Below are 18630 nucleotides of genomic sequence, written 5' to 3' on the forward strand. Positions count from 1 at the left end.
TCAAACATCATAACCAACTTAAATACCCTCCAAGCTTTCTGTGCTATTAGGGCTCAATTTAATTTAAAATGAGAGCATAAAACTTTTTTCTTTTTTAATCTAACTTCCCTAAAATGGTAAAAAAAAATTATGTTTCATACTTAGCTGGTAATACTTGTATTGTGGCTACAACTTATCTTCTTATTTAAAAGTTAAACACCAACAACAATGGAGTCTGATTCCACTTCACTATGTTTGACTCGCCTGAATGTACAATACCGTTCTGATAATACTCTGACCGAGTCACACGTCCAGGAAATTATGGCAGAGGATAAAGCCGACTTTGTTAGAAAGTGTCTGAAACTGATGCACGCTCTTATCACACCACAGTCACAGCTGTTGGTTGATCAGTATCACGCATGTTCCTGTTGCAGCGAGGGTTACCTGTAACATCGTGCTAATTATGCAAATGAAGCATCTATGCAGTGGGAATTGAAGGGGCTCTTTGTACTTTACCTCCTGAGGTGATGGGGGGGGGGGGTTGGAGGGGGCGCAGCTGGGGTGGAGTGGGTCAGAGGTAACAGAAGAGTAGAAAGACGAGTGTTACTGGGGAGGCAGAGCCAGTCATTATGACTTGTGTCAGCAGCACTGTTCCAGTCAGGGAGCGCTTTTGGATTTCCTCGCATCCACTCGGCTCTAACAGGTCAGTACAGAGAGCGACGGCTCAGATGGAGAATGAGGGCAAAGTACACACATTTGAGTCCTCGTGTTGTCACTCAAGTTTTTTTTTTTTAGTTTTTTTTTAATGTTACAGCTTACTTTCCTTACCTGTGAACTGCAGCTAATTGACATCCCTCCCTTTTTTTTTTTTTTTTTTTTTTTAATCAAAGGTGGCGTGCATGTTACGAGAAACCAGATTTGTCATGCTCGGGTGTTTTGAAGTTTTCTTTTTATAGATGAGATGTGGTTTGTTTGACTGATGCTTCAGTTTGCTGGAAGCTCTTGTGGTGATAAGCCTGAGCCAGGCTCTGTGGACAGGCTGGCTCTGGCTGGTGCGGAGGGCTGGATTGTTTTATGATCCCTAAGCAAATACAGCTAACTGTGAAACATTTCCCCAAACATTTGTCTGTACATTGGTTCACACTTGTCTTAACACGACTGCACAGCAGGTTGGAAACTTACTATGAAAGCTCTGTCACGAAATCCTGCTCACAATTGAACAATGTGTGAGTAATGCTTGTTGTTCGGGGATAATGTGAGATGGAACTGACTGCGTGAGATTTTTTATTCTAGTTTTCTAAATGAAGATAGTTGTGCATGCGCCAGCTGACTCTTGTTGCTTTTGTCTTTGATTCGTTCCTGCAGTGAACCTTCTGCCATTACAGCTGTCAGTCTCAGGGTTAACAATGCAAATGCCTTTATTTGTATATTACCCAGTAAGCTTCTTTAGATATTTAACACTTAATCCTGCTACTCCCAACTGTTGAGAATGGCTCCTGGCGCTCGTACCCTGCCTATTGTGCTATCTCTGCTGTTCTGCCTCAGGCACAAGTTGGAAAGTGACAATGGGACGATATAAACCCGACATGCTGCTCTTTTCGGGAGGGGGGACAATGGGAAAACATTTTTTTCAGAAGAATAAGGAAACAAAGGATAAAAAGATAAGAAAAGAAGAACAACAGAAAGGGTTAGCATTGCCAATCCCCCTTGGGATAAATGTAAGGTTTTACATGTTACAACTTGTTGGGTAACTGAAGATTTATTGTGAAATGATTCTTGTGTCGTGGGAAGTGAAACGTTTGAAAGTGTTGTCGTTGCTCAAAAGAGAGGAGCTGATTTTCATCTGAGCGTAAAGGCATTCTCCTTATATCTGCTGTCACCCTTCACTCCCTTCCTGTCTGCTATGACAGGAGTGTTGCATGCATACAAATGCATTTGTTTTCCTCTGCTTTGGCTTGTTCTGTTTAGGGATTTCTTTATGAACAACAGTGTGTCATGATGCCGATGATGTGCTTTTGTATAACTCAAGCAATGCACGATGCCTCCAGAGCGTTGATTGGCGCTCGAAGCAAAAAAAAAAAAAATCACCTGTTCAGCAACTAACCACGTGAAGTGATTGCATAGGTCAGTAATCAAAGTTTTTGGTCACTTTGTTCTACTTTGTTTAGCTCAACAGCTGCACTGAGGTCTGTTTTTATTGTGATTTCTTAGCAGCATGCGGTGAGAGCCTATAAAAGCTGAACGGCCCTGTAGGTGGTCGGAAAACAGGCCTCAATCAGATAACCTAAAAAGTAATGCTATTCAAATCCAAAACCAAAACCAAATCCAAATCCAAAACCAAATACATGCATAAACAAGGTCAGGTTCCGCATGGGTGCAGTTAGTTGCAGATAGGCTATGTGTGTTCAGTTAGATGAGTGATGTGTAAGGAAGCAGTAACCTTGACTGAACTGAATCACGCTCGCTAAGACGACAAAAAGCATTGTCTCGAGTGCAAAAACAAAGAAGGAAGAAAACTTTTGTGTTTGTGAAACACAAGTGCACCTTGACGTGCATTGCTTGCTTTCAACAGTGCCGTGGGTCGCTGAGTTTGTGTGCATGCCTCTGCACCGGGTGACACAAACACTCACAAACACACCGAGTCTGTGCAGAGGCGTGTGAAAGCCACCTGTGGCAGCTCTATAGTCCTGCCCCTGTGGAACGCGAAGAGGGAGACCCAGGAATAACTGCAGCGTGGGACTGAACTCAGTATGTTGCTGCAAACCCCCCCCACCCACACACACACACACACACAATCAACGTCTTGCCAATACCTACCGCTGCAGGGTTGGCTAAACGAGTTCCCACCTCTCCACCTTCATCCCCCCATCCCCATTCCTTCTTGAGAGTCCACACAAAAACACACACACACACACACACACACACACACACACACACGCCACACCTGTAAATAGCAGTCAAACCGGAAAAGGTTCCTGCAGATTCTTGTGGGTTTCATGCTCTTGATGATTTATTATCGTCATAACAGATAGCAAGCCTCGGTGTGTTTGAAACAACATTTAGATCACAGGCCACAAGGCAGAATTTTATTTTATTTTTTTTTGCTTTGGAAATTGCGACTGCGACACACACGCACGCCAATAATACCACTTTTAAAGTCAACAGTGGTGAAGCAGGTGGCTTCAAATGGTCTTGAGTGCTGCTGTTCCGCCTGGTCGCAGCTGTGTTTAATGTGTCACAGGGCTTTTTAGTCACCATCAACTGTGTGAATTAGATCTTTTATGACCTTATGATTTGAATACACACAGTGTTGTAAATATACACTTTCACACAGATTTAGAGCCTGGGCAGGCAGGCGGTTTTATGCTGAAACGCAGTAACAACATTGCTGTGCGTTCCCCAGCATGTTGACTGTTTTTATTAGGGGTGGGCGAAAAAAATCCATTCATGTACATATCGCGATTTCTTATGGGATGATTTTAAAAATCGATTTTTCTCCCCTGAATCGATTTATATTACGTCAAATCCGTGTCCAGATAAACTTCAATAATTCATTACATTAAGTTATGTTAAAACTAGCCCACATTAGTGCTGTGTGGACATTTCAATGAATTTTGTAACTGTAAACTTTAAAAGATGCTGTACATGTTAAGGACCTCCTTTTGTCTCAGTTGAAATAAATATCAGACTGACACAGACTGATGTGCATTGTTTATGGGAACGACATTCATTCTAGAAGTGCATGATTCAACTTGTTTGTTTTTTAAGGAGGAAGAAAATTTAAATTACTGATTTATATCGAATCACAATACTTGTAGAATCGCAATTATCAAGAATCGTGATACAATCGAATCGTGACCAAAGCATATCGTGCCACCCCTAGTTTTTATCTCCTCTTTTCATGTGGCCCGTTAGTAGAAGGATTTGACACGGCTTTACTCATTGATAACTACTTGTTTAATTGTTAGAATGTGCTATAAACCAAATCATTGCACATTATTTGGGGATTTCCTTCTCTCATTCTGCCAGTAGATGCAACCGATGAGTGAAAGAGACTTAAAACCGATGCTGAGGAGGTTTCATAAATATGAAGACATCATTTATTAACATGCATTATGGATAGAATGAAACCCAATCTTGTTTGCGATTGGAAGTGTCCTGTAAACATTTCACAGACATTTATCGTGAAAAGAATCTAATCACACGCGTTTGTCTTTAATTTAATTGCAATTGAGTGACCACTCGGTCAAATTGGCAGCGTCATCTCCAGCCCTGATATTACACGCCTGGAACAAAATGACGATGAAAAGTAGACTGCAGTCGAGCGGACAATCTAACTGTTGATGGTCAGGAAGGATTTTCGAATTTTGTCTTTTTTTGCCAGCAAAGATTTACTGAAAATAACAGAATTGGGGGGGAAAAAAAGACATCCACTGACTAAATTAAAGGCGCCCTGTGGAGTTTTAAAGAAGAATTTTTTTTAAAATATTCATTGAAATGCCTGTGATGGACCTGCAGGATGTGCGTCTTTTGTTCTGTGATGGTTAGGATAGGTTCCAGCTCCCCCACAGATCTGAACAAGATAAAGTGGGCATGGAAAGTGAACGACTGAATGTTCGAAAACATCTGTGGCTTGTGGACCCAATATCTACTTCAGAGACCATTGTATGAAAGGATCTGTGAGAATATGTGCTCCTGTTCAGTTCTTCTACTGGAACTCTCAATGGGACCTGCTGCTCGACTCTTAAAGGAGTGCGGAGTGGAGGAAAACCACTTCACAGGAATACATGAAATGACTTTCCAGTGGGCCGTCTCATTTCTGAACTCTCAGGACTAATCATTGAGATGTCTGTCCTGTAAAGGCTGCCGTGTGTAAAATTCTACAACTGGGATCTCTTTGGCCACTGCTTTGATAACTGGCTGTAGGTTTGGTAACAGGCTAATGCACCTGCATTAGCCAAAGGGCGGTGTTGATGGTTGGTGGTACGCGGTGGTTGGTGGTACGCGGTGGCTGGTTCTAGCGAATGCTAATGGAAAGAGCAGTGCTAGCTAGCAAACATGAATGTCAACGATGCATTTTGAAGCAACGTGAACCATCAGCTTTGTGTTTAACACTCAAACTACCAAGGCAAGGCAGTCATTTTGACTGGTTTCAAAATTTGGAACGTCATAACTTGGTTTAAAAAAAAAACTATGTACCAATAGGACCCTGACTTTTCCCTAAATATGTGTACATTTTATTCTAACATTGTTTTATCATTCAAATTTCCAAACGGAAAAGAGATCTGAGTCTTACTACCTCGAATGACCATATCAGTCAAATTGACTGCATGCTTTTTTACACGGGGTGTCATATTTGACTATTTGCTACATTTTCCCGCTCTCTAACGTGCTCTATTGTCTGTTTGTTTTTTTATGCTCTGTGAAGCTAAAACCTAGTTATAACTTCACTCTAAACCCTAGAGAGACAAAAAAAATGACAAGTAGAAGAAAAAATTACAGTTCTGGAGAATCTTCCCTACAAAAGCAAGGTGCAGCTTTCTTTCAGTATATAGCTGGCAAACCTGATAAATTTGGTATCAAGTTCTGGCTTGCTGCTGATGTTGATACCAAATATATACTGAATGCTGCGCCATATCTGGGCAACGATGTGGTGTTGATATTGGCTGAGCCGTTCCTGGGGAAGGGGAGAAACATCACCACTGATAACTTCTTTACTTGCCTTGAACTAAAGGCCCAGAAAACCATCTGTCATTGTCAGTCATTTTGACTGCTATGGTCATTCTAGTAGTTGCAGAAGTGTTAAAGGGGAACTCCGGGGCATTTGAAGCGCAATCCCATTGCTAGAGGTTGTCAAATACTGACGGTAGGACACAGACTGGTGCAAATCGGCGCTCCCTGTGCGGCGATTGCGCTGTTTGCGCAGTCACTTACTACTGTTGTCACTTACCTGTTGTTGGTATGCACCAACAACCGGTATTAGTATTTAAAACATTACAACAATATATTACAACAATATTGTTGTAATGTTTTAAATACTTGAACACAGTTTTTCTAGAGAAGATAATTGTTTTGTATATGGGAGTATCGTCCATTGACTCTTTTGGGCTTTCACATGCGCGAGCATACAACCAGCCGGTGAGTTACATGCTGTTTATAAAGTTGTTTTGTAACGTCCCCATGCCAGTAATGTGAGAACCATGCATATGGTTTTGATGGTAAGGCTTGTGACTTTATTGTCGGATGGTTTATAAAGTGGTGTGACGTTTCTGCAGTGTGCAAGTTGTTGTTTTACGTGGAAGGTTTATTATTGCCCTTTAGCCACCACGCATTTGGTTAGCATGACAGGCTGCGCAAACAGCGCAATCGCCGCACAGGGAGCGCCGATTTGCACCAGTCTGTGTCCTACTGTCAGTATTTGACAACCTCTAGCAATGGGATTGCGCTTTAAATGCCCCGGAGTTCCCCTTTAAGGAAGCAAATGCACCAAACATGGCTCGTCATGTTTTCAGGGTCGAAACATGACTACAAAGAGGCTGAATTTGCTGCATCACATTAATACCCGTGTCTTATTGCGCTGCTCTAATCACACGCACGTACACATCTATGCACATGGCTGAGGTTTGGAGCCTTGGACCCTGGCAGACAGGTGCCTTTGTTCAGAAACAGAGTATGCAGGCTGGGAGAGCTGGGTGAAGTGGAGGGGGGGGGGGGCTCCAATCATTATTATGCTTTCCGCAGAATGGTGGCGCTCTGCATTTTTTTGCTGTGTTCCCGAGTTGGTCGGCACATTCCGCTGGCATTGTTATCCGGGCTGTTTCCTGCGGCCGGCGGCTTTTGTCAGCCTCTCCCCCATTGTCCTGGCTTCCTTTGTTCCCTGGCTCCAACAATGGCTTTTTTTCTGCCTCTTTATATATATGTGCACTTTTTGCCCTTGTGTGTTCTGTTTGTTTTGTTCTGCTGTCTGCTGTGTTTTTCTTTCCTCCTGCTGTAGAGCTGGGAAATTACACACACACACACACACGTGCACACACACGTGCACACAAGCCTGAGTTGGTTTTGTTTAAGTTCACTGTGGTTCAGACCTCTCATACTCAACCTGTCCTCTCTTCCTCTTTCTCCCTCACTGAGGCGTTGTGTGCCTCGCTCTCCTGTGACCTCCTATTATTCACTGACACACACTCGTGGAGACGCACAAACTCTGACTGTATGCCTCGATGTGACACACACGCAGCCACCACCTAACCTTTTGACTTAAGCAGTCTTTTAAAACTGTGGATATAAATTGTTTCCATGAACCGGATCATGAAACAAACACCAATTTGCTCCATTTGGACGGTCACCGAATTTCTGAATGTTGTTTGAAATCAATTGCAGTGAAGCAACATTTAACCAAAGTAATAGTTTGAAATGAGGGCAGTCATTTAAATCGGGAGAGAGCATTTATTTGGGAGGTTGATGTTAAAAAGCTGTTTTATCTCATTTCTGTTGTTCTATACTAGGGCTGGGCGAGTTAACTCGTTATTATCGCGTTAACTTGTCATCTATTTAACGCCGATGAATATTTTATCGCGCATTAACGCAGGTTTTATTATTGTAAAAGTCTGTTGAATGCATCACATTCACAGTTACAGCAAACACCACGAAGCATGAAGTAATAAAATAAAGATAAACTAGCAGGTAACATCACCGCTACAGGTGTGAAGCTAACGGAGCTAACCGGCGCTACTTCCTGTTTTGCTTGTTTCAACAATAAAAGCGTATTTCAAAATAAATTTTAAAAAAACTCCTGCATTTACAGCCAAGTTGAATTGTCTTCTCAGCGTAGTAGTTCCAGTCTAAAATATCACTTAAAGGCAAAACACACAACTGATAGCAGCAAGTCATTCAAGGAAACAGACAGTGGAGCGAGGCTTCTACATAAAAACTACAGAAAGATGCTGATGTTAAAAGTGTGTTTGCACAACAAATGTTATGGCACTTTCATTCATTTGGCAGCACATTTAAAATAAAACTAAATGCTAAAAGCTATACACTACTTTTGGATTCATTTTTGGATTTTGCGTACAAATGCGATTAAATTGTGATTAATCAAGGAAATCATGTGATTAATTAGATAAAAAAAATGTAATCGTTGCCCAGCCCTATTCTATATATAAATGTGATCATTCATTACTGGTCGGTCTGCAGCCTTTTCAGTCAGAACACATAGAAACGGCTACATTTTTGCCGTGAGTCTCATAGTAGCTCTATCCTTACTGAAGGTGTGTGCTGAACTGATGATAAACCAGTTCTGGTATCTGACTGATCAAAGCCTGGGTGGCGACTTGTGTTTAGTCCGATAACCCATAATGAACAGTTAGTGGCTCAGCTAGCTACTAGCACACAGAGGTGAGCAATTAGCAACCTATAAGATGGGAATGAAAAGCCAGCTGATGTTTGCATCATCGATCATAATTGAGCTGCAATCTCATTTTTAATAAAGCCAGGACACTGCGTCAGATGTAAATAGATAAACACCAACATTTTATTCACAATATAACAGAAAACGTGGAAATTGAGAGCTTTTGCTACTTCATAAAAAATATCTGCTCCTCTTGAAGGCATCAACATGACTTAAAAAAAAAAATGGGACAGGGGCAACAAAAAGAACTTCTGAACAGAAACGGCTGGAGAAGCACATTGCAACAGGTCCATTACGATTGTGGGTGAAAAGAGCACCTGAGAGAGGCAGAGTCTCCTAGAAGTTGAGATGGGCAGAGGTTCGACAGTCTGCATAAAACCGGGTCTAGAATAATGATCTTCAATGTAAAACAATGAAGACTCTGAATATCGAATCGCCTACAGTACGTGATATTTTATTAAAATGAAAATTGGATGTTGTGATCTTTGGGCACTCAGGCATCACTGCATTAAATCCGGTCCTTGATTCTGTCATGGAACTCACTGCATGGGCTCAGGAACACTTCCAGAAACCTTTTTCTAGGGACATGTTGCTGGCAGATGAGCTTCAATATTTCATGGAATCGTAAATTGTCTCCCTTTCAGCGTTTGACGTCATCTATGTTCTATTGTGAAAAGAATATTGTTTTCATGAGATTTTCAAATAATTGCTTTGTTTTTATTTATATATTACACAAATGTTCCGGAATTGGAGTTTGGATTCCAGTTGAGCCAGTGTCATGATAACATGATAAATGACAAAACGCGCAGAAAAAAGTTCCCTTGCAAAATAGTTTGGCTGATCCGTGAACTTTAATTTGGGCGGTTATGAGTACCTCCCTCCAAGAAATGGTAAATTAGCTTGGCACAGTTCTCGCACCCCAACCACACCCATGTGACGTGTCAGTAATATCTGTTGTGCATTTGTCTGTCAACAGAATGGTTGAGCCGAGCCCTCCAGCGCTGCACCTCCACTCCAGCGGGGATGTCAGCATGGTGGACGTTGGTGTCAAAGTGGAACAGGAGGAGTGTGGCAGAGGGGGAGGAGTCGACAGAAACTCGGAGCCCCCCAAATCGTCTCCCCTGCACGACTGGTCAGGAAATCAGCCGCTCGAGGCCCGCCAACTCACCCCACCATTATCACGCTCCCCTTCAGTAAGGATGGTTACGAAAGGCATGATGAGGCATTTCTGGAATTTTAGGATGTGGAACCTTTGCTTTTCCTTTTTCTGGTCTGATGTCGGTTGATGTTCTGCTTTCTCTGTGTTCTCACAGGAGGGCTCTCCGGGTAAGGAGCCACCTCACAAGCAAAGCCTCATGGGGCTGAAGGAAGCCAGGATTTACAATCGATCAGAGGGACAATCCAACTTCAAGGAAGGTCTGCCAAAGCTCTTAACATCGTCTTTCCCCCAACTTCCTGTTGCAGAGTCAGCACTTGACTTAGTAAAAAAAGCCGAGCAGCAATACTATAACCTGCATCTTGTAAGAAACTCTCTGAGAATTGGTTCGTTAGTATCCTGCATTTTGGTGCCGGTTAAAGATGAAGGTTATTTAGAGTCTTACTACTTCGCCCCTGGTTCCTGCTGTGGGAATTGGGGTCAAAGAATGGAATCCTTTAAACACCCTGGTTCCAGGCAAAGGTTCCTGCATTTGAAATGCAGCGTACTACTTTGGTTTATGACCATGTGCTCAGTGCAAATCATCAAACACTAGCATTCTAACGAGTAGAGCCAAAGGGCTTTGTTGACAGTATGCTTGAAAAGGTCTGTCTTAAAGCTGCCGTCGGTAACTTTTTTTTAGTCATATTATCTTGAACTGTCATGGGATTCTGGAAGTAAAATATTAAATAGGCTGTTTAGGAAAAATCCCGAATTCTGTAGCTCCCTCTGAAGCCTGTAATCGTGATTGCAAAAATCGAGCGCTCCCGGGTGTTTTTAATGGATAGACAGTTGGAGAGAGACAGGAAGCAGGGGGCAGAGAGAGGGGGAAGACATGCAGCACAGGGCTGTCCGGTGCGGGACTCAAACCGGGGCCAGCAGCAGCGTGGACTGTAGCCGCTGTACATGGGGCGGCTGCTTAACCCACTACGCACTACCCACTATTTTTGAAAGAGTTTACTGTGTGCCGGTCAACATTTGGTCAAAATTATTTGCATTTCAACATCAACAAGCTCCAACTCCAACAACAGTCTTTCTCTCTCGCTCGCCATCGCTCACTGTGAGGAGTGGAACGGAGCCGGAAGGTCAACAATCGATCAACGACTTTCACCATAGACGTCGCGAGATTGGGTCGTCTAGCGTAGCGCCGCCTACTGATCGGGAGGTGAACTGCCTTGGGTATCCGACAGCCCGACGGAGAACTTCGAAAGGACGGAGAGCAGACGGAGAAGCATATTGAGGCCTTAACACGATCGGGTCTCATCAGGGCAGAAGTGTTTATAGCTGCTGGAAATGTTAACGCTCGAAGGCTGTTTGTTAGAAAACAAGGGATAAGGGATTGTCTGCGTAAATGATTTACAAATATAGTTCAGCAACAAACAAACAAAAAAAACCCTTCCCCGTCATGGTGTGTTGTGGTTGCCCTTCTGTTGGAAAAAAACATCAGCGGAACTGTCAGAGGGAGATGATGGAAGTCTGTTAGATGATGTTACTTGTGATGGCGAGTATTGATGCCTGGAGGTGGTGGAATTCATATAAATGTGCACTCGATCTGAGAAATTTATGGGAAAGTCACCTCATCTTATTTTTGTCCACTAGGAGGCGCTCACATAGAAACAAAGCTTCTGTGATATTTTCATATACCACTGTTGGATTTCTTTGTACAGCAGAAGTCAAAGAGTCCACAGTTGTTGCATTTAATGTTAATGTTCAGGTAGGAGACATCGGTATGAAAGACTGTAAACGACCCCGTATTTAGATCTGCGCTTCTCTCAGCAGACTTTCTCCTCTCTGCAGTTCCTAGTTTCTCTGGGGCGCACACACCACCGTCCATGCTATTTTCCTACTGACTAGAATTGGATGTCTGCATAACTTACATGTTCAAGTGCACAACATTCTGCTGCCATTCAGTATGAAACAACGCATTCTGAGAAGGATCAATGCAGAGGATTGGCTGTTTGTCTTACAGAGGAGGGGGGGGGGGGGGGGGTGTCTGGCTCCAGAATAAGCTCAAGGGGACAGGAGGTGCTTTTCCTTTCCCCCACCTTATTTTGTTCATCACACACGGAGTGAAATGCCTCTCAGTGAGCTGCCTACTCAGACTCTCCCTGCCCTCAAGTCTTTCACAAGCCTGAACTCCTCGCCTTCCTTTTTTTCTTTTTTTCTCAAATTCACTCCGCTTTCTGGCCTTGGATTGTTCTCTGTCCAAATATTGATCCACTCAAACACTCAAAAACTTCGCCCTGATGCACAAACAACCTCTGCCCTTCAACTCTTCAAACATCTTCTTCAATCAGCACCATTAGAAAGACAGAAGAGAGGCTCAGAAAGTACTCTACAGCGGTGTTAGATGTGTTTTATTTGACAGAAAATATTTTTCGTGCCATCTAGTGCTGTGCACTGCAGTTCTGCTGAGTACCTGTTGTGTCCTGTTAACAGTAATGCCTACCATAGAGAAGCTGCTGAATGCTGACTGGAAGGAGAAACTTCTGGATAAAAGCACCGTGGGGGCAGGACAACTAAAAGGTCAGATCTGAGACTTTACCAACAACTTCACCATTTACCGCATGTTCCAGTTATATAACGACACATTATGAAGTGTTTTTTAACACTTGTTAAAGTGTTGTTTTTTTCCAAAAAAGAATCTTTATTTTTTTTTTCAGCCAAAAAAACATTTTTATAATACTTTATTATATATGTACATACATTTCTGCATCTTATAGGTTTTAATATTTTACTATTATATTTAACAGTCAGTTCTAAAGACCAAATGAATATTTATCTGATTCTTACCAAGTCATAAAATTTGGAACCTTGGGTTAACAACAACACGTGAAACATGACACCATGTAATACCTGAAAAAGATTAAGCCAAAAATGCAGATGCGGCGTGTGAAAAGCTAAGTTCATCCTTGCTGCTTCCACAGGAATTTAAAGGGTGAGTAGCAGCCAGGTGCTGCTGATCAAATACAATTGATTAACTGATCATCAGTAAGTGTGCGTTAACACAATGCCAAAGAGGAAAGACATCAGGAATGATCTCAGAGAAGCAACTGTTGCTGCCCATCAACCTGGGAAGAGTTATAAGGCCATTTCTAAACTATCTGGAGTCCATTGTTCTACAGAGAGAGAGATTATTCACAAGTGGAAAACATTACGGACAGTTGTCTTGAAGGGGTGAACGTCCCAGCAAGTTCAGCCCAAGGTCAGAAACCCAAGAGCTACATCTCAGACTCTGCGGGCCTCAGTTAGCATGTTAAATGTTAAAGTTCAAGACAGCACAATTAGAAAAAGACTGAACAAGTATGGCTTGTGTGGAAGGAGAAAGCCTCTTCTCTCTAAAAAGAACATGGCAGCACAGCTTAGGTTTATAAAGTTACATCAGAACAAACCACAAGACTTCTGGAACAATGTCCTTTGGACAGACCAGAGCAAAGTGGAGATGTTTGCTCATAATGCACAGCAGCACGTTTGGAGGAAACCAAACACAGCATATCAGCACAAACACCTCACACCAGCTGTCAAGCACGGTGGTGGAGGGCTGATGATCTGGGCTGGTTCTGCAGCCACAGGACCTGGGCACCCTGCAGTCATTGAGTCCACCATGAACTCCTCTGTGTACCAAAGTGTTCTAGGGTCAGATGTGAGGCCGTCTGTCTGACAGCTAAAGCTGGGCTGAAACTGGCTCATCAACAGGACAATGATCCCAAACACAGCAGCAGATCTACAACAGAATGTGTGAAGAAGAAAATAATCAAGGTGTTGCAACGGTCCAGTCAAAGTCCAGACCTCAGCCTGACTGAAATGCTGTGGTGGGAGCTTCAGGGAGCTGTGGATAAATAAATACTGCAAACCTCAATGAGCTAAACGCTGTAAAGAAGAGTGGACCAAAGTTCCTCCACAGCGATGTGAGAGACTGATATAATACATCTGCAAGGTACTAAATGATGGAGGGGAGTTAGTTTTTCACACACTGCTTCTGCATCTTGGCATAGATTTTGTTATATAATGACACAGTGTAATATGTCATAATGTATGTTGTTGTTTATCTGAGGTTATGTTTGTCTCATTTTTAAGACCTGGCCAAGACCAGATTATTTCCCATTTAACCTGCTTGGTATGGCAGTGTGTTGGTGCCGTTGATTTTTCCTGCACTTTTCAAATTGAACACGTTTTTTTTTTCTTGTTAAATGACAGAAAGATGTCAGTTTATTTGTTTTTACAGGAAACATTTGGTGTTTAAGCTACACGCCTACAGCATAGCACTGCAGCTGTGCTTATGGTACAAAATGAGGGTGTCCCAATAATTGCACAGCACTTTCTTTGCATAATGTAATGTTGGTTTTGCTGTGCAGTGAGTTTTGTGGCAGCAATATACTGTAGGTTGTTACAATAAATGCATGCTTTTTGTTCAAAGCTGTTGGTTTAGTGTTTTTCGTGGGAACGTTTCTCATAATGGTGTAAAATTAATTCTGGTAAATTTGAAAAAAAAAAAAGGTTATAACTGAATGTTTTCCTTTAAAAATTATATTTATAATGAAGTAAATTTCCTCAATGAAATGACAAAGTTTCCACTGAGAAAAAGCTTTCTCATTGCGACATGAAACTATCTCATGAAAATGATAGTTTTTGATTTTCTCCCAGAAATGAGATTGGCTCTGATGTTGGAAAGTCATAACTACGGCCAAAATTGAACAGGAGTCAACCAAAGGTCTGTGTGCCATGAGAGGTGTTCCTACTCAGTTTTCCAACCCTAAACCTGAACCTTTGACACCTTCCAGGTACCCCTGAGTCACTGGCAGAGAAGGAGCTCCAGCTGCTGCTGATGATAAACCAGCTGAGCGGTCTGAGAGAGCAGCTGCTGGGCGCCCACTCGGAGCAGAGGAACATGGCCGCCCTGCTGTTGGAGAAACAGCAGCAGCAGATGGAGCTGGCTCGACAACAACAGGAACAGGTGCCACCTTGAATCCATGCGCCATCTCGCACACGAAGACAAACCAACACCCCAGACACTTCAAAACAAATTTCTTTTTCTGCACTAATCTCTTTCCAACCGACCAAAAGACCCTCCGAACACCAGTGGTTTAAAACGGCATGAAAATTAGGCGAATTAGACGCATTCAAGTCAAAAGTGACCTTTGTTTGACAACGGCACACACTCGTTGGCTTGCTCTAAGGGTTCAGTGGGGGGTATTTTAGCAAGGATAGTAGCTAATGAGCATGCTTTGTTGTTGCAGATTGCGAAACAGCAGCAGCAGCTGATCCAGCAGCAGCACAAGATCAACCTGCTTCAGCAGCAGATTCAGGTCAGTTACTCCCAAGACCTTTCACAAGTCTTGGTACATCACTGCGAGCAAGTTCGCATTGCGACGATCATGTAAGGTGGATTTCTTCCTGATTTGTCCCAGCAGGTGAACATGCCCTACGTGATGATCCCGGCTTTCCACCCCAACACCCAGTCCCTCTCGGTAACCTCCGACCCCTCAATGACGTTGCCGCTGCAGCCGATTCCCTGCAAGCCGAGTGAGTCACCCGGGTAGGGTTTGGGTTTTAAAAAGAGTTGAGTTGGGACACAATGGCTCCTGTCGGTGTCCAAATCTGTTGCAGCAATGTCAAAATTTGAGGTTAGATAAACGTTTAACATATGATTTTGAGTATAATATCAGTGTAAGTCAAAGTTCAAAGTACAACCACTACTCAGTGTTGGGACACTGTGTGAAATGTAAAGAAAATTTGAACGCAAATGATCTGTAGTGCTCCAATATTATACTCACAATAGAACATATAACACATATCAGATGTTGAAAGCGAGACGCTTTCTGAAAAATGTTTGCTCATCTTGAATTTGATGGTTAAAAAAAGCTTATGGGCATCCAATATTGATTTTCAGCGGTGCCTACAGATGGCTCCAGATTCTCTGAATCTATGGATGATATTACGTCCTGTAGATGATGGAACATTATTCAGAAATTCCCCCACAATTTGTAGATGTGTTTTTTTGCAGATTTGCTGAACCTCTGCCCATCTTTTCTTCTGAGAGACTCTGCTTCTCTAAGGTGCTCTTTTTATACCCATTTAGTTACTGACCTGTTGCCAAGTAACCTAATTAGTTGCAACAGGTTCCTCCAACTTTTTGAGTTCTTGCTGCCATCAAATTCAAAATGAACTTTTTGATTTCGTAAAATTTTGACTAGGGCTGGGCATAACTCGTTATTATCGCGTTGACTTGTTGATTATCTAACGCCGATAAATATTAACGCAGGTTTTATTATTTATTTTATTATTGTAAAAGTCTGTTGCTCACAGGCTTTTATTTTGTAAAAGTCTGCTGCTGTCTGCTGCGGAACCGGAAAATAAAGTAATTGGCGGATCCACCAAACATGGAGAAGGGTACGGAACTTTTACTCGGCCATTTTCATTTTAAAGTTCTTCCAGACGGCAGAGTCCACAGAACCAAAGTCATCTGTAAACACTGCCAAGTTGAATTGTCTTCTCAGCGTAGTAGTTCCAGTCTAAAATATCACTTAAAGGCAAAACACACAACTGATAGCAGCAAGTCATTCAAGGAAACAGACAGTGGAACGAGGCTTCTACATAAAAACTACAGAAAGATGCTGATGTTAAAAGTGTGTTTGCACAACAAATGTTATGGCACTTTCATTCATATGGCAGCACATTTAAAATAAAACTAAATGCTAAAAGCTATACACTACTTTTGGATTCATTTTTGGATTTTGCGTACAAATGCGATTAATCGTGATTAATCAGGTAAATCATGTGATTAATTAGACACATTACATTTTAATCGTTGCTCAGCCGTAATTTTGATAAATGTCTCTCTTTCAACATTTGACGTGTTTGTTGTAGAATCTCCTTCTCTACTGTCCATCTAGTCGCGCATATAATCAAGTGAAGTCATTTTGGTTTAAACAGTAATGTTCTGTATAATGTACGCTGTATAAGTTGTCTCAAAAGTAGGCCTTTATGTTTAGAAACACTGTTTGGAGCTTATAATGAAATTATCAGACAATGAATGAGGGATATGAAGGTCAGAAACATTTTCGCTGAAAAGACCTTTCTATCACTTGAACCCTATTAGCTTGCATTCATGAGAAGCTATAGCAGCCACGTACATCTACTTTTTTTTTTTATAGAAAACTGAAAAGATTTCAATTGAAAGAAATGGCTGCATGGCACGTTTCACGCGTGTGTTTCTGTACAATTAGAAGGCTGTAGAGGGCTCAGCTTAGAGAGCAGCTTTGTACGTTCTTGCTTTAAAAGAACCCAACAAACTGTGTTCATGCATGACGTCATCTTCTCTGTTCTAGTCCATCTCAAGGACACAGTGTAAGTGGGATTTAAGGACAGCCACTGTGTCAAGCGTATGTGTGAGCTGACGGATGAATTGGAAAAAAAGAAAACATTTGGTGGTTTCTTTTTGTTTGAACATTTGCTTATAACTTCTGCAAATGGACATAATTGTATTTTGGGGACTTTGCTCTGCTCTGCCACGCAGTGCAGACTGTACGTTGTTCTTTCCGTGTTGATTTACTTACCTGGGAGAAATGTGAATCCTAAAACATACTTACATAAAGCCGGCCCGTCTCTCTGCTACACTCTGATTTTTGTTTTCATTCACATTTTTGACCTATTTTTCCAAGTTTTCTGTTTTTCGTACATTGCTACAGCGAGAGAGTTTATTCACGGACAGAACAAGGTTCTGCTAGCAATTCAAAGCCTGATGTGCATACAAAACATACACACAGAAAAAACATACAGTATATATTGTATACAGTAGCTATCGCTGTGATATGTAATTTGTAATACTAGTTATAGATTCTCTCGTTATGCAGGAAGAACCATTTGCCTGTTTTGAAGTCCTTTCAAAAAAGCAAAAAGAAGTTGTTTCAGATTGATTCCTGCATCCTTTATTATCGTCTTTATCAAGAGTATTGATTTCTTACTGTGGGTCTTCACCGTTTTCCTGACCCCCTGAGCCCACTGCCTGTACAGGGCAGAAACACGTGCTGCTCTTGCTTAACTGGTTAGTCCTCCAGCAGTTGAACCATCAGCACCGCTATCTCTGAAGAAATATTAACCAACATTGCTTATGATAAACATGCAAACTAGGGATGTCTGGATAAAGCTGACAGTGTCCATGAGTATGCCTTTCCATTTATACGCCAATCAGCCATATCATTATGACCACTGACACATTTTGTAAAAGGCATTAGCTATCTCATTACAGTTGATAGTAGACATTCTGGATTTGGGCAACTTTCAAAGGGGTCAAATTGCTAGATGGTTGTGTTGTAGCATCTCCACAACTGCAGCTCTCGTGAGATTCTTCCAGTCTGCAATGGTCAGGATTTAGTAAAAATGGTCCAAGGTAGAACCATGGTCCTCAGCTGGAAAAACGGTGGAATGCCCTCTCCGGGTCGGGAATGAGATCCTTCCCCAAGTGGAGGAGTTCAAGTATCTCGGGGTCTTGTTCACGAGTGAGGGACGAATGGAGCGGGAGATTGACAGGCGGATCGGTGCGGCGTCTGCAGTGATGCGGGCTCTGCACCGGCCCGTCGTGGTGAAGAAGGAGCTGAGCCAGAAGGCGAAGCTCTCGATTTACCGGTCAGTCTACGTTCCTACCCAGTGTTGTTTTCGCCAACGATGACGATGACGAAATCATTTCGTTGACGCCACTTTTTTTCATGACGATAACGAGACGGTGACGAGATAAACATAGCTCTCTGATGACGAAAACATGACGAGATGTGTGTGAGTTTTCGTTGACGAGACGAGAATGGACGAAAATGTTAGTGGGTGATCTGTCAGACGTTTAAAATGCATGACAGTTCTGCTTATTGTGTGTGTCAATTAAAACCTAAAAAGTATCTGCTGCGGCACCTTAAGGCTCGCCACAGGGATATTTTTTCCAAGGTAAGTTACAAATGCTGTTAACATAATCGATAAATTTCATAGTAAGCTAATACATTAGTACGTTTTCCACATACTCCTGGCGCAAATGGGCTGCTAACTTCAGGCTAAAGTTAGCTTT

The 18630-nt window shown here is 42.2% G+C and overlaps 1 protein-coding gene across 6 annotated transcripts in view; it reads left to right on the top strand.

Moving 5' to 3' along the window:
- The window catches only part of sox13 (SRY-box transcription factor 13), a 53200-nt gene that overhangs the window by 18791 nt on the left and 15779 nt on the right, over nucleotides 1–18630 (top strand). For 4 of the 6 annotated variants that reach the window (XM_075460132.1, XM_075460131.1, XM_075460130.1 and 1 more), the window contains exons 2-7: nucleotides 9360–9576; nucleotides 9697–9799; nucleotides 12018–12104; nucleotides 14360–14532; nucleotides 14816–14884; nucleotides 14987–15101. In XM_075460132.1, coding sequence (XP_075316247.1) covers nucleotides 9361–9576; nucleotides 9697–9799; nucleotides 12018–12104; nucleotides 14360–14532; nucleotides 14816–14884; nucleotides 14987–15101 — 763 coding nt within the window. In that variant the 5' untranslated portion in view covers nucleotide 9360. Of the gene's footprint in view, nucleotides 1–592; nucleotides 683–9359; nucleotides 9577–9696; nucleotides 9800–12017; nucleotides 12105–14359; nucleotides 14533–14815; nucleotides 14885–14986; nucleotides 15102–18630 lie in introns of those variants that run through there. The other 2 variants (XM_075460128.1, XM_075460129.1) reach the window with 2 other exon arrangements.

Source organism: Odontesthes bonariensis, chromosome 3 (assembly GCF_027942865.1).
Source record: "Odontesthes bonariensis isolate fOdoBon6 chromosome 3, fOdoBon6.hap1, whole genome shotgun sequence".
Taxonomy (NCBI): Eukaryota; Metazoa; Chordata; class Actinopteri; order Atheriniformes; family Atherinopsidae; genus Odontesthes; species Odontesthes bonariensis.